General features: G+C 43.9%; 2 protein-coding genes across 7 annotated transcripts; both read left to right on the forward strand.

Moving 5' to 3' along the window:
- The first annotated feature begins 3028 nt into the window (after window positions 1-3028).
- On the forward strand, window positions 3029-13908 carry LOC142560144 (uncharacterized). 6 transcript variants are annotated; one of them, XM_075671998.1, is made up of 4 exons: window positions 3029-3175; window positions 3906-3993; window positions 7131-7468; window positions 13281-13908. In XM_075671998.1, exons 3-4 carry the CDS (start codon window positions 7159-7161, stop codon window positions 13556-13558), a joined length of 588 nt encoding a protein of 195 aa, XP_075528113.1. In that variant the 5' UTR covers window positions 3029-3175; window positions 3906-3993; window positions 7131-7158; the 3' UTR covers window positions 13559-13908. The 6 variants fall into 6 exon arrangements, with proteins under 6 accessions (XP_075528113.1, XP_075528111.1, XP_075528115.1 ...); XM_075671996.1 differs by having other exon boundaries at window positions 3906-3968; XM_075672000.1 differs by lacking the exon at window positions 3906-3993 and having other exon boundaries at window positions 3044-3175; window positions 7131-7386; window positions 13281-13532.
- Window positions 13909-15961: 2053 nt separating this feature from the next.
- MFS16 (major facilitator superfamily transporter 16) lies at window positions 15962-19147 on the forward strand. The gene has a single exon (XM_075672002.1). It carries the CDS (start codon window positions 16320-16322, stop codon window positions 17907-17909), a length of 1590 nt encoding a protein of 529 aa, XP_075528117.1. The 5' UTR covers window positions 15962-16319; the 3' UTR covers window positions 17910-19147.
- The last annotated feature ends 3250 nt before the right edge of the window (window positions 19148-22397 follow it).

The raw sequence follows: 22397 nt of genomic DNA on the forward strand, positions 1-22397 counted from the left end.
CAATGACAGTAGGTCCAACATTTTGAGACCAACCTTAGTTTCAAACTAAGATGCCATACAACCGCTGTACTCCTTTAAAGGGGTTGTAGGGAATCTGTAGTTAACAGCACATGGTTAAAATGCACAGCTGCTTGGCTTCACTAAAAAAATATATATATCAAATTCGGGGGTTTTGGGAACCTTTCGCTCAAAGCGGTGCAATGCCATAGCCACAAAGGGTTTGGCTTCCATACTGCAATTCGGATGTGCACTCTAAAGTGAGTAATTACCAAAGTAATGGGAGAAATTTTAGTTAACTAGTCAACACCACCATGCACTTTGTTCTGCAAGTATTTTAGCCTCAATTAATCCAGCCGATGTGACTGAACTGCAATATCTACCAGAGGAGATATTTAACATGTCTGTTTGCATTTAAGTAGATAACCCGGTTACTTCATTACGGAGGCCTTAGCCTGTTGATGTACAGGGTGCATTCAATATTTTTTCCCTGCCATTTGTTTAGCACAATACATACTAACTTATGTATTTGCAGACCTGAATTGGAAATAACACTCACCTTATTTTTCCATTAGCCCCCCGAACAGTGCTTTCAAATAAATATACGTCGATAGTGCATCTTCTAAATTCTTGAATGAAAGCGGTGTGCGTACATTCTTCAAAGGCCTGAAATGGTGTGACTGCAAGAGGCAAAAAGAAACAGCAACAAAATATTAAAGAAACAAGAAAAAGGACATTTTCTGAAAGTCCCTCTGCTATCACGTCAGTTGTATGTTCTAATAAAGGTCCTTGTGGTGCACAGAAATATGTCATCAAGCATTTTATTAAATGAAGCACTTAACCCTGTAACATCCAACATATCATATAAGCTGTGCCGAGATTGATTCATAAATATGTTGTTTTAAGCACACTAAGCTTAACAAAAAGCCCATAGTTGCATTCCCGATATGCTGGATCCAAGTTTGAGCTGCCAATAGTTCAACCACCAAACCAACTATTATTTTTAATTGGATAATTACTTATTTATCAAGTTATAACTCAAATAATGTTTGTATTTTTGCATAAATAATTGGTATCTATGAGCAGAAATAAAGGTAAGCAAATTGTTTGTTTTCCATGATGTGACTTGTTTGACATGAGATGGAACTGTGTTCGGGTGTTTCAATTGATTAGGCCATGATGAGGGCGTTTGAGCAAGGAGATAATTTCTGCTACATGAAACATGCTAAATAGGCCACACAACACAAATTGTTATACTTCTAGAGATTTTACACAAAACAGAGACCATATTACAAAATAATTCCCTTTTCCATCAATTATGTTTCTATTATCCCCATCACAATGAATGGCCAACACTATTGATAAGATAGCCATGGCATCCTACCAAACAATGACGAAGAAAAAAAATGAATAAAAAGAGTTGTTGCATAATATGGCCCCAGTACTGAATCTCTCACATTTAAAGCAACAGCTTTGTCAGTGATTAGATTAGATTATGGGGTTTTACGTGCCAAAACCACTTTTTGATTATGAGGCACGCCGTAGTGGAGGACTCCGGAAATTTCGACCACCTGGGGTTCTTTAACGTGCACCTAAATCTAAGTACACGGGTGTTTTCGCATTTCGCCCCCATCGAAATGCGGCCGCCGAGGCCGGGATTCGATCCCGCGACCTCGTGCTCAGCAGCCCAACCTTTGTCAGTGAACCACTTATGAGGAACACTCTTTCGAAACAGAAGCACGATAAAGACAGCGTGATTTTAGTATTTGTTTCAATGTGCAGTAATAGTCGCTACAGCTAGTTTTGACAAGCTTAACATAAGTATAAAGTTTTCATAACTGTGTGCTCTGCTAACACTTCTAGAAGATGAATCGCTTTCGTTCAATCATCAGCTAACTACACAAAGCCTAAATACCACTACATTTCAAAGAAAATCGAAACAACTTGTTTACCTTTACTTCTGGTCATAGATAGTTCATTCATTAAATAAATATGCTAAGTGAAATGTAATTATATCGTAATAATTGGTCTGACAAACTATTTACAACAGCCTATCAGAAACGCTACTCCAGGCTTTGCCTTAAATGTCTTCCATTTAAATATATATTTTCTAGTATCAGACACAGCATAGCAGATATGACACACTGGGATTTGTTGGCTTAATTGAACAGTACTTTTTTAACCAGGTATGGGCATGTTGTCAAAGAAAGATTTCACAGAAGTTACACCAGTCAGAACTTTGCCACGGAGACAACGCGGCGCCAACAAGGCAAACGCAGCTCGATGTTAACTATTAAATAACATACGCATGACCGCGATAATATTAAAAGCTAGGCAATCACGATGGAGTCATAAACAGCACTTTTAGAAAAAAAAAACTACATGGGTAAATCTGGCAGTGGCTTTATAGAAAAATTAGTTTTTGCACATTGCGTCAGCAACGGAACAGGGCTAGGTGTGCGGAGCTCGGCGCTTGTACGTTAACCATAAAAAAAGGGCGTTATAGCCTATTCGAGTGTTGTCAACTTACCTAATTTGTGGGCGACATCGTCAAGGCTTCGTCCGGGGTTGGGACATGTTGTGCCCTGCCTCTGCATACATCGCAGAGATGCCCAACAACACGGAGGAAGGAAACGTGCCCACCCACCGCCGAAGGCTACGCCATGACGATGACGACATAGAATAAAGGTGGTGATCGTGATGATGATAATGACCCTGACCACCGTGGAAACCAGCAAAATTTATTTTTGGGCACCTGTCAACCAGCTGTTAACAAACGGTACAGTCACAGTGAGTACTAGTACACGAAGTAATCTGTATGCTCAAGAATAACCATACCTTGTTTTTCTTTTTTCACGTTCAGTTTTCTTAACGTATGTAATGCAAGCGCCCGAACCGAGACCATACAGCAAACTAGGCTTAAAATAAGCGTGGTAGTTACGTGCATGAAACTCTATGACGTGCATGAACAAAACTACGGCTTTTACGATTACGATAAATTACATGTGACTCGTCCCTCCATAACAGGAAGAAAAGTTTAGTACATCCGAGCCAAGTCAGCAGTAGGCGTTTGTCAAGCCAGTTCATTTTTAATGTTCCACAGCTTCATTCTGCGGTTCCGTTTATGAAAGCGCACGAAGTCGGTAACGCGCTGAAGCTTTAGCATGTCTGGGATCCCGTAAGTTGCGAACTGCGTAATCTGCGTTCGCCTATGGACGTAGGTCTTTATTGTGCTGGTGTCAAGTTCCGCGTGCGATCTTTATGTTTCTGAGCGGTGGCGGTTCTTTCCCGGTAAACGAGTGCGCCTGTAGTTTCGGTTTTGAAGCGACTGATTTTCGGCGACACTAAAGCCCCACTATTCGTGTGTGGAGGCGACACAGCTGATCTACCTGGTAGTCCGAGCACGCTTCCTTTCACGATTCTTTTTTTACACACCCAAACCACTTCGCTCCACTAAACGTCCTGGGAACGGTTTCAATTAAATACCTGGGGGAAAAAAAAAAATAAACGCCCGCTTTTATAGCCAGCTATTTACAGGCTTAATGTTTATCATTTCGGTAGTTATTAAACCTCTTAAGAATCTGTCATCGCATTTTTACCTTAACGTGTTGCGTCAGCTCCTGCATGGCTTGCTACTCGCGCGTGCTTCCCCTTGTTTCATCATTTTTGTAAGTTCCCACTGTATGTTCATTACGGTAACGGGGCATGAAGCTTTATGTGATTGTGCTGCGTTTGCGCGCCTAATCACTTACTAACACTCTAATTATCGTGTTTTTAACGAGGGATGACGTTATCTGCCTCCTTTTCATTAACTCTGATGTCACTGCATAATCCAAGAGCCGCAGCTTGCATTGTGTTGTTTTACTGTTCTTGTGTGTGATGAATATTTTATTGTCTATTCTTCACAGCATCCCACTGGTCTTCATAGAAGTTTGATCATTCCGTTCTCTCTTCAGTGGGAGAAGCTGCCGGTAAATAGCTGCTGCTGTCAGCAAGGCATGTCAAATGCACATCACTGTTGCTCACTGTCGTAATGTCCATGTTGCGCAAGGTGTGGAGGCTTCGAACTGCAGCTTCCTTTGCCTGCCCTGCTTTCCGTTCACATCAGTGTTGGGGCCATATGATTTCCACCCCAACAGAGACAATTCCCGCAAGGTTGCAGTCTGATTGGCCGAAACAGTACAACCAGACGAACTTCTTCAATGGCAACAAATGTCGGTGCTCTAGCTGCAATTGACGGTAACAGCAGGCAGCACATTCTCCCCAGAACTGCTCTCCCAGCAACTCTTCTACAACCAGTACAGCGTGGAACATTACATTAGAAAGTCACAGTCACCACAGCTGTTGCCATAAAAATGATTCTAGAATAGCATTGCTTGCCTGTGTCAGACCATCATTTCTAAGACTGGTTCTGTTCAAACAAAGATAGGTTCACAGGACGATTAAGACTTGGAAGCAATGAACACTGGTTGAACAAAGTATGTTTCTGAGGCCAATGTTTTGACAAGAGACTTGCCTTTGTTAGGGCAGATGAGTTTTGTCTGCTGCAAAAACATCCTTTGCTTGATCACTGTTGATGATTCTGTTCATGTGTGTTTCAGTTGGTTACAAAACTTTGGTGGCCTTAATGCAAGCTATCAACTTACTGAATTATCATAAGGAAGCGTTTCACAGGCCTTGATGCACAAAGGTGTGTACACAGTTGTTGGCAAAAAGGAGGCAGTGAGCATGCTGCTGGCATGCCTTCACCTTTTTGTAATATGTGAATTGATCTTGCAACATCCATTGTGTCAGCTGATCAGACTACGCACCCCTTGGGGACAATATTTGCAGTGATGGGAATCTTGATATGGCCCCAGGATTTTAGCTAGAATGATGTGCAATGTTGCATGTCTGCTTGTTCATGCATTGTGGTGCCATCTTGAGCTTGTGAACAGGCATGCAGAACGCTTGTACTCACGGAAATGAGGCATGATGTAGATTCGCTCTGCTGCTTCACATTCAATATGTTTGTGGCGACATTTCATGACAGGAGTGAGCTAATCAGACTTGCATGCTGTGGGTCGCTACCGTTACGCATTTCATCACTGATATGGAAACAGCCACTCCCGGTGCCGTCTTGAGCTGCAGCAGGTTTCATATGAAGCATGCTTCCACCTACTAAAATGAAGGATAACCTAAGCTAGCTGATGTGTCTAATTGAGATGCATGCTTCACATGTACACTTGCGTTGCTCACGTTTTGTGCATAATGAAAATGCACTTGTACAAATTGTGTGCATGTAGCAAGGGAAAAAGACTATGAGGGGGCATGATGTCAGGCAGCTAGCTTCATCTAAGCAACTTTCTACGACATCATACATTTTTTCTTTTGGGGCTCATCTGCACTTTTGGGAAATTGGTTGTTGGTCTGTTGAATGGCCTGCTGCCAGACCTTTCAAAGCATTGTTTCATTTGTGGTAGCCCTTAGCAACTAACACCCTTGTCATGATCGACCCTCAGCACCTGATGTTCACAAGCTCGACTGCTAGAAATTACCACTTGCCTGTTATGTGGTGAGGGCCTATCTCCCATCAGTCTTTCATTTATATTTTTTCTAACTAGGTTTCAAGATTACCACGTGACGTTTCCTCCAAATATGAATGGAGGACTTACGTTTCAAATCAAAGCATTAACTTTTGGAGTTTGATATTTGCTTTTAATATTCATGTACGGGCCAGTTTTCGTACACCTCCTTGAAATCCTTGAATACCCCTGAATATCGAAAAGTATGTTCAAAGGCCCTCCAAGGTCCTTGGAAATAAATCTGCTCCTTGAATTCCATTAAAACTGAGGTTGGGGGCGACTTTTGAACACTGAAAATAATAAGCTCTACATCGGGCCCATGACATGGACACTGTCTATTGGAAAATGATCCTTTATCTTACCTTTTCAGAGTATCAATAAGTGATACAATGTGACATCTCCACAGTTACAGATGAAAGGCTTGTTTAAATTACCCTTGCCATCATAAAGCTAGACAAAGCCAGATTGAGTGACCAAGCCGTGGGTTTTTTTTTTTTTTCCGTTTCTTTTGCTAGTTCACACCGCAGCCATCGTGGCTCCATTGTTGAGCCCTATATCCTCTAGAAATGCTTACATAAAAGTAAGTTACAGGCCTTTGGCTTTAATGTGACAACTATCTCCGGCTGAAGCTGGGCACCACTAACCATCATGCAAGAAAAAATTATGGGGTTTTACGTGCCAAAACCACTTTCTGATTATGAGGCACGCCGTAGTGGAGGACTTCGGAAATTTCGGCCACATCGGGTTCTTTAACATGCACCTAAATCTAAGTACACGGGTGTTTTCGCATTTCGCCCCCATCGAAATGCGGCCGCCATGGCCAGGATTCGATCCCGCGACCTCGTGCTCAGCAGCCCAACACCATAGCCACTGAGCAACCACGACGGGTAACCATCATGCAAGAGAGCAATAGACATCATTAAATGAGAAAGTCAACTTTGGAAGGTGACCTGAAGAGCTTGAAGTGTGTCCCAACTCAGCAGCTGCTTAGCTGCAAGAAATTGCAGCTAAGCCCTTAATTGTGGCCCTTAATGTTTCTAGGTGATAGTGATGAATTACTCAGAATTTTGTCTATGTTCCTCTGGTGACAAGTCAATAGTTAGAATGTGAAAATGGGCAAAACAATACTCTGAAATAAGATTGGATCTCAAGCTAGTGCTTTGCCTAGAAAAGCAGTTTCAGTACACCCAGATAGCTCACCGATTTTTTCAGTCTTTTAGAACTAGCAACAAATGGAGGCCCATTTGTATGCGTTGAGATAAAGTGGGGGTGAAGCATGGAACTCAGCCAAAGTCAAAGTGCCTTGAGGAATTTCATCAGGGCAGTTAACTGTCTACTTGCATCTCAAAAAAAGTCACGTAGACTTACAGAAACTGAAGCTGTTGTTAATGTCTCCTATGTTTGCTAAATTTAGAGAGTTCCTTGCTATGTTACCAACTTGCTTCTACTTCACAAAGTTGCAACCTGTGCTTATGAGGATGTGCATGCATGACTGAGTGAGCTGCCAAAACAAAAAGAACTGCTGGTTCCACCTCTACATGACATGGCTGTCTCTCATTTCTCTTTCAGTCTCTGTGGGAAGCGATCTTTTGCAGAAATGAACGCTTCTGCCTACGCCTGCACACCGTGCGGGAAAACGTTCACGGGGCCAGAGCCGTACAACCAACACATAGCGTCGGAGAAGCACAAGAAAAAAATTCAAAGTGGGCCTGTCTTCCTGTCGAGCCTTGTGTGCGAGCCATGCCAGATGAGCTTCACGGGACCTGCTCCAATGCGAGATCATATGGCCAGTCCAAGCCATGCCAAAGCCATGGCAAAGCACCAGGTATTGAGGGGGCAGGCGCTGCTGACTTCAGCAGTGGAGACAACGTCCATTAGGCTAGCCAGTTCGAGTGGCAACAAAAGCAGTAAGTGCAGCCCCACCACAATATCAGGTCATTCTCAGTTAATTCAAGTTAGTAGGGGTGCAAATGGAATATTCCTAGGGCTGTACGGTTGAGGATTAGTTAATAAATTTAATAAACAGAGGTAAATACAACTTCTCATATTGCATACTCTAATCAGTGGTACAAGTCTTCATTTCAACGGACGGGCGTAACCAATGATTATTTCTTACATGTGTTTCTTTCTTTTGTTTGAAGACATGCTGTTCAACTAAATTGCGTTTTGGCAATTATTGCTCAGTAGTTAAAGCTACTCTTTGCCAAGTAGTACAAGATGCAGCCTTTTAAACTTGTGTTGCACAAACTTTTTGGGCAGCCCTGTCCGGGTTGGTACTTGTATGTATTGCAAGGAAAATTTCGGATAAGTCACGATCTATGAGCCACCACTTGAATATAAATAATTCTTTAAAGGGACCCTGAACCACCTACTAGGCTTGGTGACAAAACATTGTCCGCGGGTTGCACACACTGCTGCAAACATCTCAGTCAAGTTTTACTGCGATACGCGATGCATGGAGCTCGTAAGCGTACTGTGAAGTCACCTTTCTCTCAAACGCTCTCTTTTGAACAGAAGGCCTTGCCCCCACTCCCTTCTGGACGCTTTATTTCATCAGCGGACGCTTTATTTTGTCATTTCCATAGACGGCTACCATTGACCGATAGCTGACGTCAAGCTGGTGTCGGCTACATGGCGCAGATACCGCGGCTGCCGCGAGGGGCCGCCATGAGTCCACTGGCTAAGTATACTGCGGCTTGCTGAGGACAGCCGTGTTTGGCTTATGTTTAGCGTGCTGCAGGCACCAAAGGCGGAAGCCATGGTGACGTTTAGAAGGCGGAGGGTTGTCAGCACGCCCCACTGTGTCGTAGTCATCACATTGCAAGGCATTGAAGAAGGAAAGGGAGCACAGTGGAGGCCATGTTTGATTGCCAATAACTCTGCTTCTGCTTAATGCATCGAAGTACTTTTTGTGGCAAAGTATTGCTGAAATAGCTTATTTTGACTTAATGCTTTTCTCCACTTCTATAAAATGTGGTTCAGGGCGCCTTTAAAGGGGTGCTGGACCATCATCCCTTGGGTTTGGTGAAAAAATGCAGTATGCGGATAGCATACGCTGCTGTGAACATCTCAGCCAAATTTTGCAGTTGTGCGCGTTGCGTGGAGCTCACAAGCAGAGTGTGAAGTCACCCTTTTCCCCAGCACTCTCTTTACAACACAACCCTTCTCACTCTTTTCGGGCGGCCTTATTTCGTAATATAGCAGATTCCCATACATGGCTGTTATTGGCCAATAGCTGACATCAATCAAGAAGGGTGTTTGAATCAGTGTACTTCTTCCTACTGTTACTGTGTGTATTTATTGACGCAGTTTAATAAACCGGCTGGAGTAAGTGAAAACCTGCTTTCGAATTTCAGTAAGAATTGCATACTTCAGGAAAAAGCCGACTATCGTCTACTCGCGCTTGGCCACAGCCACCTGCATAGGAAGTAAACATTGGCCATCTTACTTATTAGTGTCACAGCCGTCAGGTCTCGCTAATTTTGACTAGCTTTAAACACTCCACTAGCCTCAAACCACATGAAACTTCAGGCCAGACCTACATCCACGCTTGCCAGTGCACGCCGGCTCCTGGCCGCTCGTGGCTAGATGTCTTGGCAGACTTTGCTTTGTATTAAGCTATTAATAGAACTTCAAAATGTGCAAATCGGTTGTGGCTACTATTCGTCGGTCAAGCTGGTGCAGCACAAAGCCGGTCCATGTAATGCAGGATTAATAATTTTTGGGGCAGAAAACTCTAGAGGACACGAACAACTTCCAGCATAAAACGAAAATTTGCTATAGAGTCTGGTTAGGGGCCCTTTAACTATAGTTCGCTGAGGGCATGTCCATTTGAGTAGGAATCCTGAAATCGGCACCAGTTTTGCAAACCTGCATCTGTTATAAAATACATTTGTGTTCCATGTAGTTTTGTGTCACAATGCATATTTTCATGTATAGAGTTACTTTTTGCTGGTGTATGTTTTCACCAAATAACTTACATAAAGTTATAACTTGGTAGGCACAAGATGCACCGACTGTATTCGAAATTCCTTGAACGCTGTCGGCAATTAGTGACGAGAGATGTGCCTAATCCGATTGTGCTTGCGATGCAAATAGTGTTGTACATTCTTGAAATGTACGCCGAGACATGCTGTCTTTTTGGCTGCAAGGTCACCCAATAGAGAGTTAGATTCTAAGCTCTATCACTTTTGCCAGTGTGTCTAGTTTTTCCCTATCTCTACGACATGACAATATACAAGTCTTTCTGGAAAAAAATGCCAGATTGACACAAGTTTTATTTTCTGTTCTCAGAAGCCATCACGAATTCTATCGCAGTGTAGTGATAATGCCTTATAACAGTGTTTTGTGAACGTTGTTATACTAGTAGGTTGCGTTGCAAGCTGTGTACAGCTAACTTGAGCTGTTAGAAAGATCTGGTAACATATACAGTTACGACACTTTCAATTTTTGAACATTAGTGTAATTCTTTTTTTTTTTTTTTTTCGCACAGTGTGATTGTGCGCTCGTGCAGCGCTATACCAGAGGTCCAAGATGTAATTTGAGGGAACCAACTCCGCTAACTTGGTGATCACTTTTCCTATGTTTAGCTGCAAACAGCACACAGAACACGCAGTTCCCTCTCTGCGCAAGCAGACACCGACAGCTTGCCACTTCCAGGCATTTGCTGCACCATGCATTGAGCGGAGTTAGTTCCTCAAGATCACTTCTTGGACCACTGGTGTCGCAGTATGCGATGACGTGCGACTTTTTACATTTCATGCGCTACAAGTAAAGCGTGAAAGAAATAATTGCATAGGACACAGTGCGGCGAAACCGACCGAATTTGTTATTTTAGCACGCAATAACAGTCCCATGGGAAGCGGTGCCCTGAATATGAAGATACAAGCTTGTTTAAATAATCTTCTCTAATTAGACAGATAATTAACACACAAGAAATTATCCTGGTGGCAGAAGAGGACTGATGAGTGCACACTGTAGGTCTCAATCGTTTATTGTAATGGCTTGGCTAATGTTAGCATGTACATCTTGTATATATAGTTCCTGCCACCATAGTGATTGAGTGGCCATCACGTTGTGCCGCATGAGCACGAGGTCGAGGGTTCAATTGCAGTGAGGGTGGAATGCAAGAAATACTCGCTTTGGGTGCACATTAAAAGCAGTATACCGACACACATTTCTTCTACTATGTATTAGTTTGCTTGATTCCTGTCTTCTTAAGCTGGTTATTATTTTTTTGTTATGAACATTTTTCCCTTCTACTGTGCACGTCCCACTTCTGCTCAAGGCCTTCTGTGAAGGCTGGCAGTAATTCTGGGGGGAAAAAAAACATTTTCCAAATTGTGTAAGAACTCTACCGCACGCTTATCGCACATAAAAGAATGCAGGTTGGTAAACAGGTAGTTTAATACTAAAAGTGATCCCAAAACGCCACGCCTGGTCTGACCTACATTATCTTGACATAATGATGCCGTTTGCTGATGTCATGTAGTAATAAAGCTAGGAATGCTATTGTTACTTGTTCATAAAAAAAAACAAGAAAAGAAAGGTGCTGTGCACTTTTGTTCTGGCTGCACGCATGAGTGGTCGCCACAGTGTCCACAGGAACAAAGTGAGCCATGACATCACAAGTCCTGACACATTCACCTCTTGAGTGCTGAAACCGAAACTGGCAACTATTGATCCTTTGAGGGCCAGGATCTGCCAATCTGTGCATGTAACAAAGTTTCACAAGCTTTTTTAGCCTTACCATGTCACAATTTACAACAAGAAAAGTGCACTAGTTCCCTGGCTAACACAGCTACCCTTACGTATATAGGTACTTTGAACAGTCGGGGCCTACAACAGAACTAGAATCACAACAGAAAGGAAACCGCCTTTATGAATATGCAACAGCAAGCAAAAAAAGAAAACTTCTGGTTTATTGATCATTATTCAGTAGAAGAAATGCAAAAGTCAGGACATTTGGCCATGCCAAGTCAGGACCTTTGCTCAAAAGTTGGGAATTTAGCACTAAATTTAGGACATTTGGCAACCCTACTAAATCGTCAGTAGAAGAAGCTAAGGACTAGGCAGCGAGTGATGGAGCAAAAAGAATAGGCATAATCTGGAAAAGGTTGAAACACAAAAACACGGGACCACAATGAAGAGGATACGAACAGAATGGGTGCTATTAACAACTGCAAAGATTTCTTTTTTTCATAACTTTTTTTTCATCACAGCAGTAGCTCCCATGCACCCAAGATCTCGAGGCTAGCTAATATTCTTGTTCAAAAGAACTTTGCAAGTTTTGAGGACTTTCACAGCTGCCACAATGGCCCAAATGCGAGAAAATACCTTGAAATCGGTGGGTTCTGAATACCATCTCTTTCAGTATCTATCTATAGTTGACTGCCTCTGATGTAATAATTACAAACAAAACGGCATTCTGCACTTCTGAAGATAGAGAATCTTTCTTGTTTTACAATAGTTAAATGAATTTAATGACAGCGACCTTTAGTTGTTAAGAATAGTTCAAGTTAGCAAGGGCATGCTTGGTTTATGACACAGGGACGAAGGCTGGAAACTGTGTTGCAGACAGTTGCACTCTGCTCCAGTCCACGGTGATTTGCAATACACGCCATGGTTTTTCACACACTGTTTGGTATGCAGAAGGCACAATAGCAGGCAGTCGCAGAGGTGTAGTTCAAAAAATTACATCATAAAAATATGCAAAGCAGTATTAAAAATAAAGTCTGGCATTTTCGGGACCAAAACCACAATCTAATTATGAGGCACGCTGTTGTGGAGGACTCAGGTTTAGTTTTAAGCACCTGGGTTCTTTAATGTGCGCCCATTGCATCGTACACAGCTGCTTTTACATTTCGCTATCATCGAAATGTGGCCACTATGGCCAGTATTTGATCCTACGACCTTGTGTTCAGCAACACAATGTCATAGCTACTAAGCCACCACGGCGTGTTCCTGTCAATGTATGTGTGTGATGGGAGGGGGGGGGAGCAGAAAAAGAAAAAAATAAAGAGAAAAGGTCCTACAAAACATAACCATGCATTTTGTTTTTCAAAATGACAATAGTAGTATGCGTGCAAAATACTTGTATGTAGCATTATTTGTTACATTGTCAACAATCCTAAAATATGTTTTCGTTACGAGGCATGCAAGCATCAGTAGTTAACAATTATAAAGAATCCGCATCATTTACTGGAATTCGAGGAGTGGAATTGACCAGTTCAGCCAGTCCAGGATTAGGAATGGCCCAGCTCTCACTATTTTGAGGAGTTAAAGGAGGTGGAATTCATGGGTACTTCCACTTGCAGAATAGAGTTAGGAATGGAATGGAAGGCCCTGGCCACTCTGCAACTGTGATATGATCCCCTTTGCCTTCGCCGACTTCTCTCGAGGGAATTCATCACATTTACATCTTAAGTCACTTTGCTGGGTGTTGTGCAGCCGAACCTTGTTGTAACGAAGTTGTATCTGATGCAAAAAAGAAAAAGCTTCATTGTATCCTATATTTGTTATACCATATTTGTTATGTTAGGCTGTAAGAGCAGTGAGACAGTTTGTTATTATATCTGATAATGTGTTATATCCATTCTCATTATATCGAGGTTTGACTATACTTATTGCAATATCTGTGTGTATATCTTTGATTGCTGGCTGCTTTGGTAGTTGATTGCTTGTTCACTCATGCCATTTGAAACTGCTATTTGCCTGCAGGTTACCTGCAGTGTGAGGTATGCAAAATCCCAAGTTTTCCATGCGCCAAGGATGCCTTTGACCACTACGAGTCGGACGAGCACAGGAACCGCAAGCAAGCTGTGGAGTTAGGCATCGAACCGTCAACTTACCGCCCCGTCGGATTTGTCCAGTCCTCCACTGTTAACACTCAAATGGTTGAAATACCAACAAAATTACCCACATCAGTGCTGGTCTGCAAAGCAGAGGAAAGTTTTGAGGATTTCTGTAGGAGAAATAACCTCCTGTTTCTCGTGTGATGTTACACCAAGCAAAAGCCGAGATCAGCTGGCTCATTCCTTTGGTTTGTTTTTTGTCTGTTTTTATGATGCAGACATCGACAGATAGCCGTTTTACCTCTCTGTCACTTGGGCAGCGAACCTGTGGGTGGATTCAACAAGCGTTGCTTAAACGTAGTATGAGTGCATATGAGTGGTAAATTATATATAATGTGCACAACTTGTTTGTTATATACCCAGGACTCACTTGGCACTCACAAAGTTGTACATCATCACTACTTCATGCTGTCTCTGTCATTTGGGCTTGTAACACTGAAGATGTTATGAATAATTATGCAAAGTTGTTTTATTAAGATAGATCAGTTTTTGTTTACTCTTCTTTTTGTTAAGCTTCGGAAAGGGGCATCTACAGCGACATTTTCAGTGAGTTTTGAATAAAAATTACATTTACCAAATTACACTCTGTAGCTTATAATTACTTTCATACTTGCCAACTCTCCTGAACCTTTCGTAACATGTAGAAATTTGGGCCCGTTCTACGATTTTGCAAATTTTGCGTCAAGCGTTAACAAAAGCATTCTGTCTGCAAAATGGCTTTAAAGGCATTGAAGGAGGCGGCGATGTAAGGTTGCAAAAAATATGCATTAAAAAAATTGTGATGATACTTCTGCCACCTGTATTGCTGTAACACTTTTTATTGTACTATCTTATGTACAGTGCTTTGCAATTGAGACGCGATGCTTAGACAACATGGCGGCTGACACTTTTTTGTGCCACTAGTGGATGCTGGTGACACTGAGATTGAGCAAACTTTTTGGATGCATCATACCTGCATTCGACCTCCTCAGCGATCACCTAGTGATCACCAGTGGCGCAAAAAGCGCCGGCCACCATGCTGTCTGAGTAGTTCATTTCAACTGCTGAGCACTGTACATCTGGCAGGTACCACTGTGATGAAAATAAAAATTGACTCGCTGGATACTTGCTTTGACCTAGTTTAATCAGTCAAACACCAGAAGCACACCAAATTGGCAACAGCAAAGCTGCTGATCTAAAATCTCATCGTCTGCTGCTCCTACACTCTTAAACAAAATTACACCCTTTGGGTCGTATCTTGCCACACAACAATAATCTTCATTTGTCTTGTCCACATTTCCGTTCTTTAACGCTGCGAGCTTGGTACTTCCAAGTCACGAACGGCATGCGTGTTATGGGCATGACAGAGCATTCTCAACAGGAAAGTATCGAGCGCTGCGTTTTCAAGAAAGGACACGCGAGCAAGACAGGTAACCCTTATTGTTGTGTGGCAAGATACGACCCAAAGGGTGTAAATTTTATTTAAGAGTAGCTTGCTACAGCTTTTGAGCTGCGTGTAAATGTGAATCATTGTAAATGAAGTGCTTATGTATCCCACAAAAGTTGTGTGCTCATGGCTTTTAAAAAAATGCTATTGCTCCTTGTCATGTCCACGGGACTTTCACAAATTTTGACGGTCACAGGTAGGCAACTGTGTACTTTATATGAGACTTTTATGCACTGAGATTTGTTACTAAAGTGTTTATGTGAAAGTCCTGGTACGTCTGCACTTGAAGGTGTGGCATAGCTCGCGGAGATGGCAAACATTTTCTAGCTCAAGCTGCTGACTGGAAATTTTTTAAACCTGAGATTTGTCTCTTTTTTTTTCCCACCACGGTGGCTTAGCGACTCTGGTGTTGCGCTGCTAAGCATGAGGTCGCGAGATCAAATCCCGGCCACATTTATGATGCCAACTATAGTGTAATGGCAACGAAATGCAAACACGTCCGTGTCCCGTGCAATGGGGGCACGTTAAAGGTCCCCTGGTGGTAAAAATTAATCCGCAGTCCCTCACTACAGCTTGCCTCGTAATCAAATCATGGTTTTGGCACGTAAAATCCCAGATTTCAATTCGTTCAGATACTTCTTTTAAGCAATAACGTTTTATGGTAAAACCATATGGAGAGAAACGCATTGCCGCTCTCACGTTCGTCCGCTTTGCACTCGCATAAATTTTGAGCGAATTTGCAAAAATCATACTCGAACTAGGGTGAGCGAGAAAATTCAAACTGAAGGGCTCGATTTTTATTTCTCTCTCTCCCGATATTAACCTTAGGAAGCTAACTGACAAAGACGCCGAGCTGGTGTGTCAGCTTTGCAGGATGTTTGCAAGTTTCGTTCGACATCGGGGAGCTGTATATCCCGTTATCGTAGCCGTAAAGGCCGTTAAGTCGGATGCGTAATGAGGAAACGCGCACCTATGGCGTACCACAACGGCCGCGAGGCACGCACTCTCACTGAAAAAAAAAAAAAAAATTTCACGTGGCCTTAGTGGAAAACAGAAGACGTAAGTGAGCAACAATGTGCCGATCGTCGCGTCCTCTTGCGGCTTTTTTTTTTTTATTAGCGCTTTGCCAACGCCTTGGCATATGGCCTTGGCTTTGCTCATCTGTGCTTTTCATCACAAGTTCTTTACTCTCTACCGGCTCTTTACGTCACGTATTTTATGTCTGTTTCGTTATGAGTTTGGTCTTCGTGCCGTGCGCAGCTAACCAGCTGACATCGAGCTGCGAGCCCCACAATCCCACGGACGGACGGATAGATAACCGCGAATGACCGCAATCAGCCGAGCCCCCTAGTCGGTGGTTATCGCGGCGAAAAGCGATGTCAGTCCTCCTCGCGATTGTGACAGACTAGAAATCGAGAGCAAGCAGCCCGCGGCATCACTCGCGCCCGAAAGGCAAGCAGGAGCAGCGGCTGCGGTTTCATGGCAGCATCCAACAAGCCGATGGCGTCCGCTCCGCTAGGACTTCGGCTGGTGCAGCTGACGTTTCGTAAGTGCTGCGCTTCGATTACGGCCGAAACGAGGCTCGCGTGCTACCGCGGCTTCGTGCTCGTCTCCACTTTCTTGGCGTACACATGCTACCACATGACGCGGCGGCCTCTGAGCGTGGTCAAGTCCGTGCTACACCAAGACTGTCGGTACGCAAGGCCCGACGCCTCGATCGTCGTCACCGAGAACAACAGTCGAACGTGGTGCGACTGGGCCCCTTTCGACGGTGACAACGCACCGCACCTCTTCTCCTACCTCGACTCCATCTACCTCTTCACCTACGCCGCGTGCATGTTTGCGAGTGGTTTCATCGCGGAGCGGATGCACCTACGCTACTTCCTCGGACTGGGCATGCTTCTCAGCGCGCTCACAACGCACGTCTTCGGCATGGGCCACAGCCTGGGCATCCACTCGTTCGCCTTCTACTTCGTCGTGCAACTGCTGGGCGGCGCGTTCCAGAGCACGGGCTGGCCCAGCGTCGTCACCTGCGTCGGCAACTGGTTCGGTAAGAAAAAGCGCGGCCTCATCTTCGGCGTGTGGAACGCGCACACCTCCGTGGGAAACATACTGGGCGCCTACATCGCCGGGATGTTCGTCACCTCTGACTGGGGCCTTTCGTTCATCGTCCCCGCCGCCATTTGCGGCCTCGTCGGCGTCTTCATCGTGCTCTTCCTGACGCCGTACCCCGAGGAGGTTGGATGTGACTCACCGCGGCGCAATTCGGCGTCGTTGCAGACGTCGCTCTCTTCCGCGGTCCTCCGGCCGTCGTCTTCGGCGTCCAGCGAAGGCGAGGAGGACGACGCGAGTGGCACCCTGGGCGAGGACGAGCAGCGATGTCTGCTGGAGAGGCGGCTCAAAAGTGAAAGCGAGAAAAAAGCCGTCACCTTCTTGCAGGCCCTGGCCATCCCGGGAGTGCTCGACTTTTCCCTGGCACTCTTCTTCGCGAAGCTCGTCAGCTACACCTTCCTCTTCTGGCTCCCGTTTTACATTCACGCGTCCACGTCGTTCGACTCCGAGGACTCGGCCTTCATATCGACAGTCTTCGACTTTGGAGGCATTGTAGGTGGCATCCTGGCGGGCTACGTTTCCGATCGCTCTGGTGCGAGCGCCACTACCTGCGTGGTCTTCCTGATAGCCGCGATCCCCATGATGTTCGTCTACGAACACTTTGGCAGCGTCAGCCTGGTCATGAATCTCGTCCTCCAGAGCATAGCGGGCCTGTTGATCAACGGCCCGTACGCGCTCATCACAACTGCCGTCTCCGCAGAGCTCGGCACGCATCCGACGGTGTCCGGCAGCTCCAAGGCACTGGCGACGGTGACTGCGATCATTGACGGTACAGGTTCCGTAGGTGCTGCAGTGGGTCCTCTGCTAGCGGGACTAATTCTGCAGTACGGCTGGAACACTGTCTTCTACATGGTTATGGCGTCGGATCTTCTCGCTGTGTTGTGCCTTCTTAGGGTTACCAAACATGAGTTCCTAAGACTGAAATCTCGGAAAACGGCTGGAGCGCCTGTCAGCTAGGGACATTTCTAGCCAGCCTGTTTGTTCATAGTCAGCAAAGACTGATCATATAATGTGGCTGCTGTTGTTTGAAGCCAGAATGACTGTTTTAAGAACAGGAGTTTTAGAAATTCCATGCGCGTGAAAAATCATTGCCTTTTTGTGACAAATTTATACACTGTCAAGTAGCCTGTGTTTTATCACAAGTGAGACAGGCCTTGATTGGCTTCCAGAGGAGCATGCAGGTGTATGTTGCACATCACCCGAGGAATGTACATATATATATACATAGTATACACATGTGTTTACACACACTTATACATCAGCGTTTGTGGTATGTGCAACTGACTACACATTCCTTTTGTTAGCCATATGATCATTTTTCAACTTCAATTGCACACTCCAAACAGCTCTGAGGTTGTTCCTGCATATTCTTTCATTTATTTTCTAAGTTAACCTGTACTGTGGATGTTAAATCAATGTGTGCATCAAAGAAATTAGCCATGTAAGAACCAATTAGCACTATTGACAGAATGAAACATGTCATTGCACCATAAGATTGTACAATCACTCATCTCATCACACCTGTTTTCCTTATTTAGACAGCTTATCCTCGAGAGGCTACACTGCAGGTTGGAACAAATTTCACTCCACAGTGCTAAAGACATTTTTGCAAAGCATGAGTATTTGTGAAAAGTTTTAGTATTTTTATCCATGACTCTGTACTGGGATGACCAGAAAAGTTTTTTTTTTATGCAAGCATGACTATTTGTAAAAAGTTTTAGTATTTTTATCCATGGCTGTGTACTTACTGGGATGACCAGAAAAGTTTTGATACATGCTTATTTGAAGGGAGGCCACTTTCTGACCCACCCTCGGGAGATTAGACAGGGCACATTGACATATTTCAGAAAATTAACAGTAATCTTTAGGACAGGCATTAGCAAATGTGCTCGTATGTGCTTTGTAAGCAAAAATATAAGAGATGGACAATCTTTTCTGGTCACCATAGTACACATGCTGCCAGCAGTATTGCTGACAGAAATGTTCCTTGTAATATAAAAACCTGTCTTCCGGTGACTGCCGAAACTGCACCGGCATTTCACTGCCAGTAGGCAGATCATGTGCTTATGTGATGTTGTGACACTCAAATACAGCGTGGAGAGAAAAGATCTGAAAGCCACTATTGTTAGTGTTGTGAGCGCTGTACACAAGCTGATTGTCGCAGTTATTAAAATACCATTATGTATATTGTGTCATTTCAGCACATTTTTTTACAAGTGTGGCAGCAGGCTTGCTGAACTTGGGTGCATAAAATACGACTTGACGCAGTGAAAATGTACAAATGTACTAGCAAGCATCAAAATGTAATTGCCGATCTGTGCAAGTTCATACACTCCAATGAATGTGGAAGTAGGTACACTTCGATTCGCTTTCAAATCTATTCCAAGAATTCTTCGTCGGCTGTGATGACTCAGTGGCTATGGCATGAGGTCACGGGTTCGATCACCGCCCATGGAGACCATAGAGTTCGTATATCTGACCCTGTGGTGGTGGCCGCATTTTGATAAGAGCCCATTAGTTAAAACGGCCGTGTATTTTAGCTTTGGGTGCGCATCAAACATACCCAGCCGCGGTTAATGTATGCGCGATGATCGACACCGCAGCGAGTACCTGCCGCAGTGATTGAATGGGTATGAAGCTTTGCTGCTGAAACCCGGGTCCGGCTGTTTCGTGGGTTCAAACTACAGCACTGGGCTACGCCACGATGACGATTTTCCTGTGTAGTTCAAGGTTCCATCGGTTGCGCACGAACATTAATAGATGACCAGTTAAATCGATCAGTCCAAAGCCGCACACTACGCCGTCCAGGGGTCACCTGCAGGAGGTGGTCTGAAGCGTAAAACTCGAGACACGTAACATCACCAACTCGACTGCCAAAGAGGAAATAGCGCATATCGTTTTCGCCGTTAAAAGTGCTGCGGCATGCATTGTTCCGAGCGCGCCGCTATCTGTGTGTCGCGCAATATGGCGTCCTACTGTCTGTAATCGCAAGTGCCGCGACCTTCCGCCGAAGCGAGATAGACTCAATTGACGTGTGCGGCAATTGTCGAGAATGCGATAACCGATGACCGCTGTATCGTGAACGTTCGCGACAGGAGGTGCACATTTTCAAAAATTTATAGCTTATGCGGCAGCTTTTTGCAGTAAATAACGGCACGAGGATGCTGGGCGTTGTTATTCTTCATTAGTTCTGCAGGTGGGCACCGGTATTATTGAACTATGCAAGGACAATATACGGGGTGATCATGTTCAAGTTTTAACGAAATGTTTAAGCAATCGTCTGATTGCAGATGACATAATTGTGTTCCTTGAGCTGGATTATTCATAGAGGCGGACATCATTTGCACGAGAAATGGGGACATATACAAGTAATTAACAAAAATCCACTAATTATATTTTAATTACGTTACGGCACATATGGGAATTTACGAATAGTAGCCGATGTCCGATCAGTTTGCGAGGCGTGTCCAGCTGGAATGAATTTCCAGAATGACACCAGTTTGAACGTATGCGCGCTCGCTGTAAAAATGCACTGTTGTTAAACTTACTTTTGAATGCGCACGCATTTCTACGCCTTTCCAACAAGAAATTTGTCCGTCAGGATGACAATGAATGGCTCATGCAGGCTACCAGCGCTCAGCAAAGTGAAGCGAACAGCGCATAAATTCATTGAAATCTTCCACACAACACAGAACAGCATATGTTTCCAAGAACAACCAGTGGGCTACCGGAATAGGCGGCCCACCCACGAGTTCTACGAATATCCTGCAAATAAAGATGTTTTCAGTCAAAATCAATCAACCTCAAAACAAGCGTCCGAGCCATCAGTAAGGCATTGCATATCTCCCTCAGCAAATGTAGTCGTAGTTTTGCAACAGCTTCGCTAAATTAACCTTAATTCACCTTAACGCCAAAGGTCGTGGGTTCGACTGTCACGAAAGGTTTAGAATTCGAGTGCCTTAATCAACTCAATTTTAATTAATTGTGATTAATTAACTTCACATTAATTAACACCAATTGTCGTGCGTTTGAGTGCCGTAATGAACTCCACTAATTAAACGTACTTCATCATGGTCGCTATCGAACATGATAAGCTAACGACCGATAAGGGTTGATAAGGGTTTATACTGGTCGGATGAAGTTCCGTAGCATTGACAATGACGCCAGCCTGCGTGGAGATGAGCGAGTGGCAGAATGCTTACGGATACTTAACTACCAGAGAGTTCCTGTGTGAAATTTTTTAACATAACGCTCTTTTGTGCATTGAAGCACAGAAGTAACTGGAACATACGCCCACGTATTTCGTCCCACACTTCGGGACATATCTCGAAACTGGTGTCACTTTGGAAATTCATTTACACGTGGATACGTTATGAAAACTCGCCGGCTGCAATTCGTAAATTGCAATATGCGCCGTAAGGTGATGAATTACAGGCAGGTAATTTGTGAATTTCTGTTAATTAGTTGAATGCGTGTTTAAATTTCTCGTCAGCCTCTCCGAATAACACAGCTCAAGGATTTGAAATATGCTATCTGCCACAGGCGATTTTTAAAAAAATTCAGTAAAGCTTGAAAACGATCACGCGTACATTTCTGCGTCGACATGTTACGCGTGCCGTAACACGGCTGAAGTCGCAATTAACCATTGTTGGCCCATATGAATTTCACTGCACTTCCTGGGTCCTCATTTGTTAGCATTTTTGGTGCAAACTACCACTATTCAGGGAATATCGGGAAAGAGTGACAGTTTCCTGTACCTATATACAAAGCTAAAAAAAAAATGCATCTTTATGAAAGTTATTTCTTTATAGTTTATTAGATTTTTCTTTTTTACAATACACGAATACACACGATTTCATGGCATCACTTGCATCACAAGGATTAATTGGATCGATTAAAATTGCATTTCGCAGTTTTACGCGCCAAAACCACGATATGATACCGAGGTGGGCGCCGAGTAGCTAGGAAGGCTCCCGGTGAATTTTGACCGGTGTCCCCCAATTTTGACCACCTGGGATTCCATTACGTGCCCCTAAACGTGAGTACACGGGCGTTTTTGCATTTCACCCCCATCGAAATGCGGCCGCCGCGGCCAAGATCGACAGTTTATATTGCAGCTGACACACACATTTGTGTGTCCTTAGCTTGCTTGTCTCCTATTTTCCTGTTGCTTGTCGCCATTCATTGTGAACCAGTTGTGAACTTAGTTTAAAATTTTTCCTTTTCGATAAGTCTTCAAAAGCTTCTGGAGGCCGCAGTAAGAAAGTTCGGCGAATTGAAACTTACTTTCAAATTTACCTTTTCGACGTCTTCAAAAGCTTCTAAAGGCAGCAGTAAAGAAAGTTCCGCTTCCTGAAGTCACTGTAGACTATCACTGTTTGCTTACTTACGCAATCCTGGATTTTTTTTTTTTTTCTCAACGAATGAGTCACACGAAACGACGCC

The sequence above is a fragment of the Dermacentor variabilis genome, chromosome 10 (assembly GCF_050947875.1).
Source record: "Dermacentor variabilis isolate Ectoservices chromosome 10, ASM5094787v1, whole genome shotgun sequence".
Taxonomy (NCBI): domain Eukaryota; kingdom Metazoa; phylum Arthropoda; class Arachnida; order Ixodida; family Ixodidae; genus Dermacentor; species Dermacentor variabilis.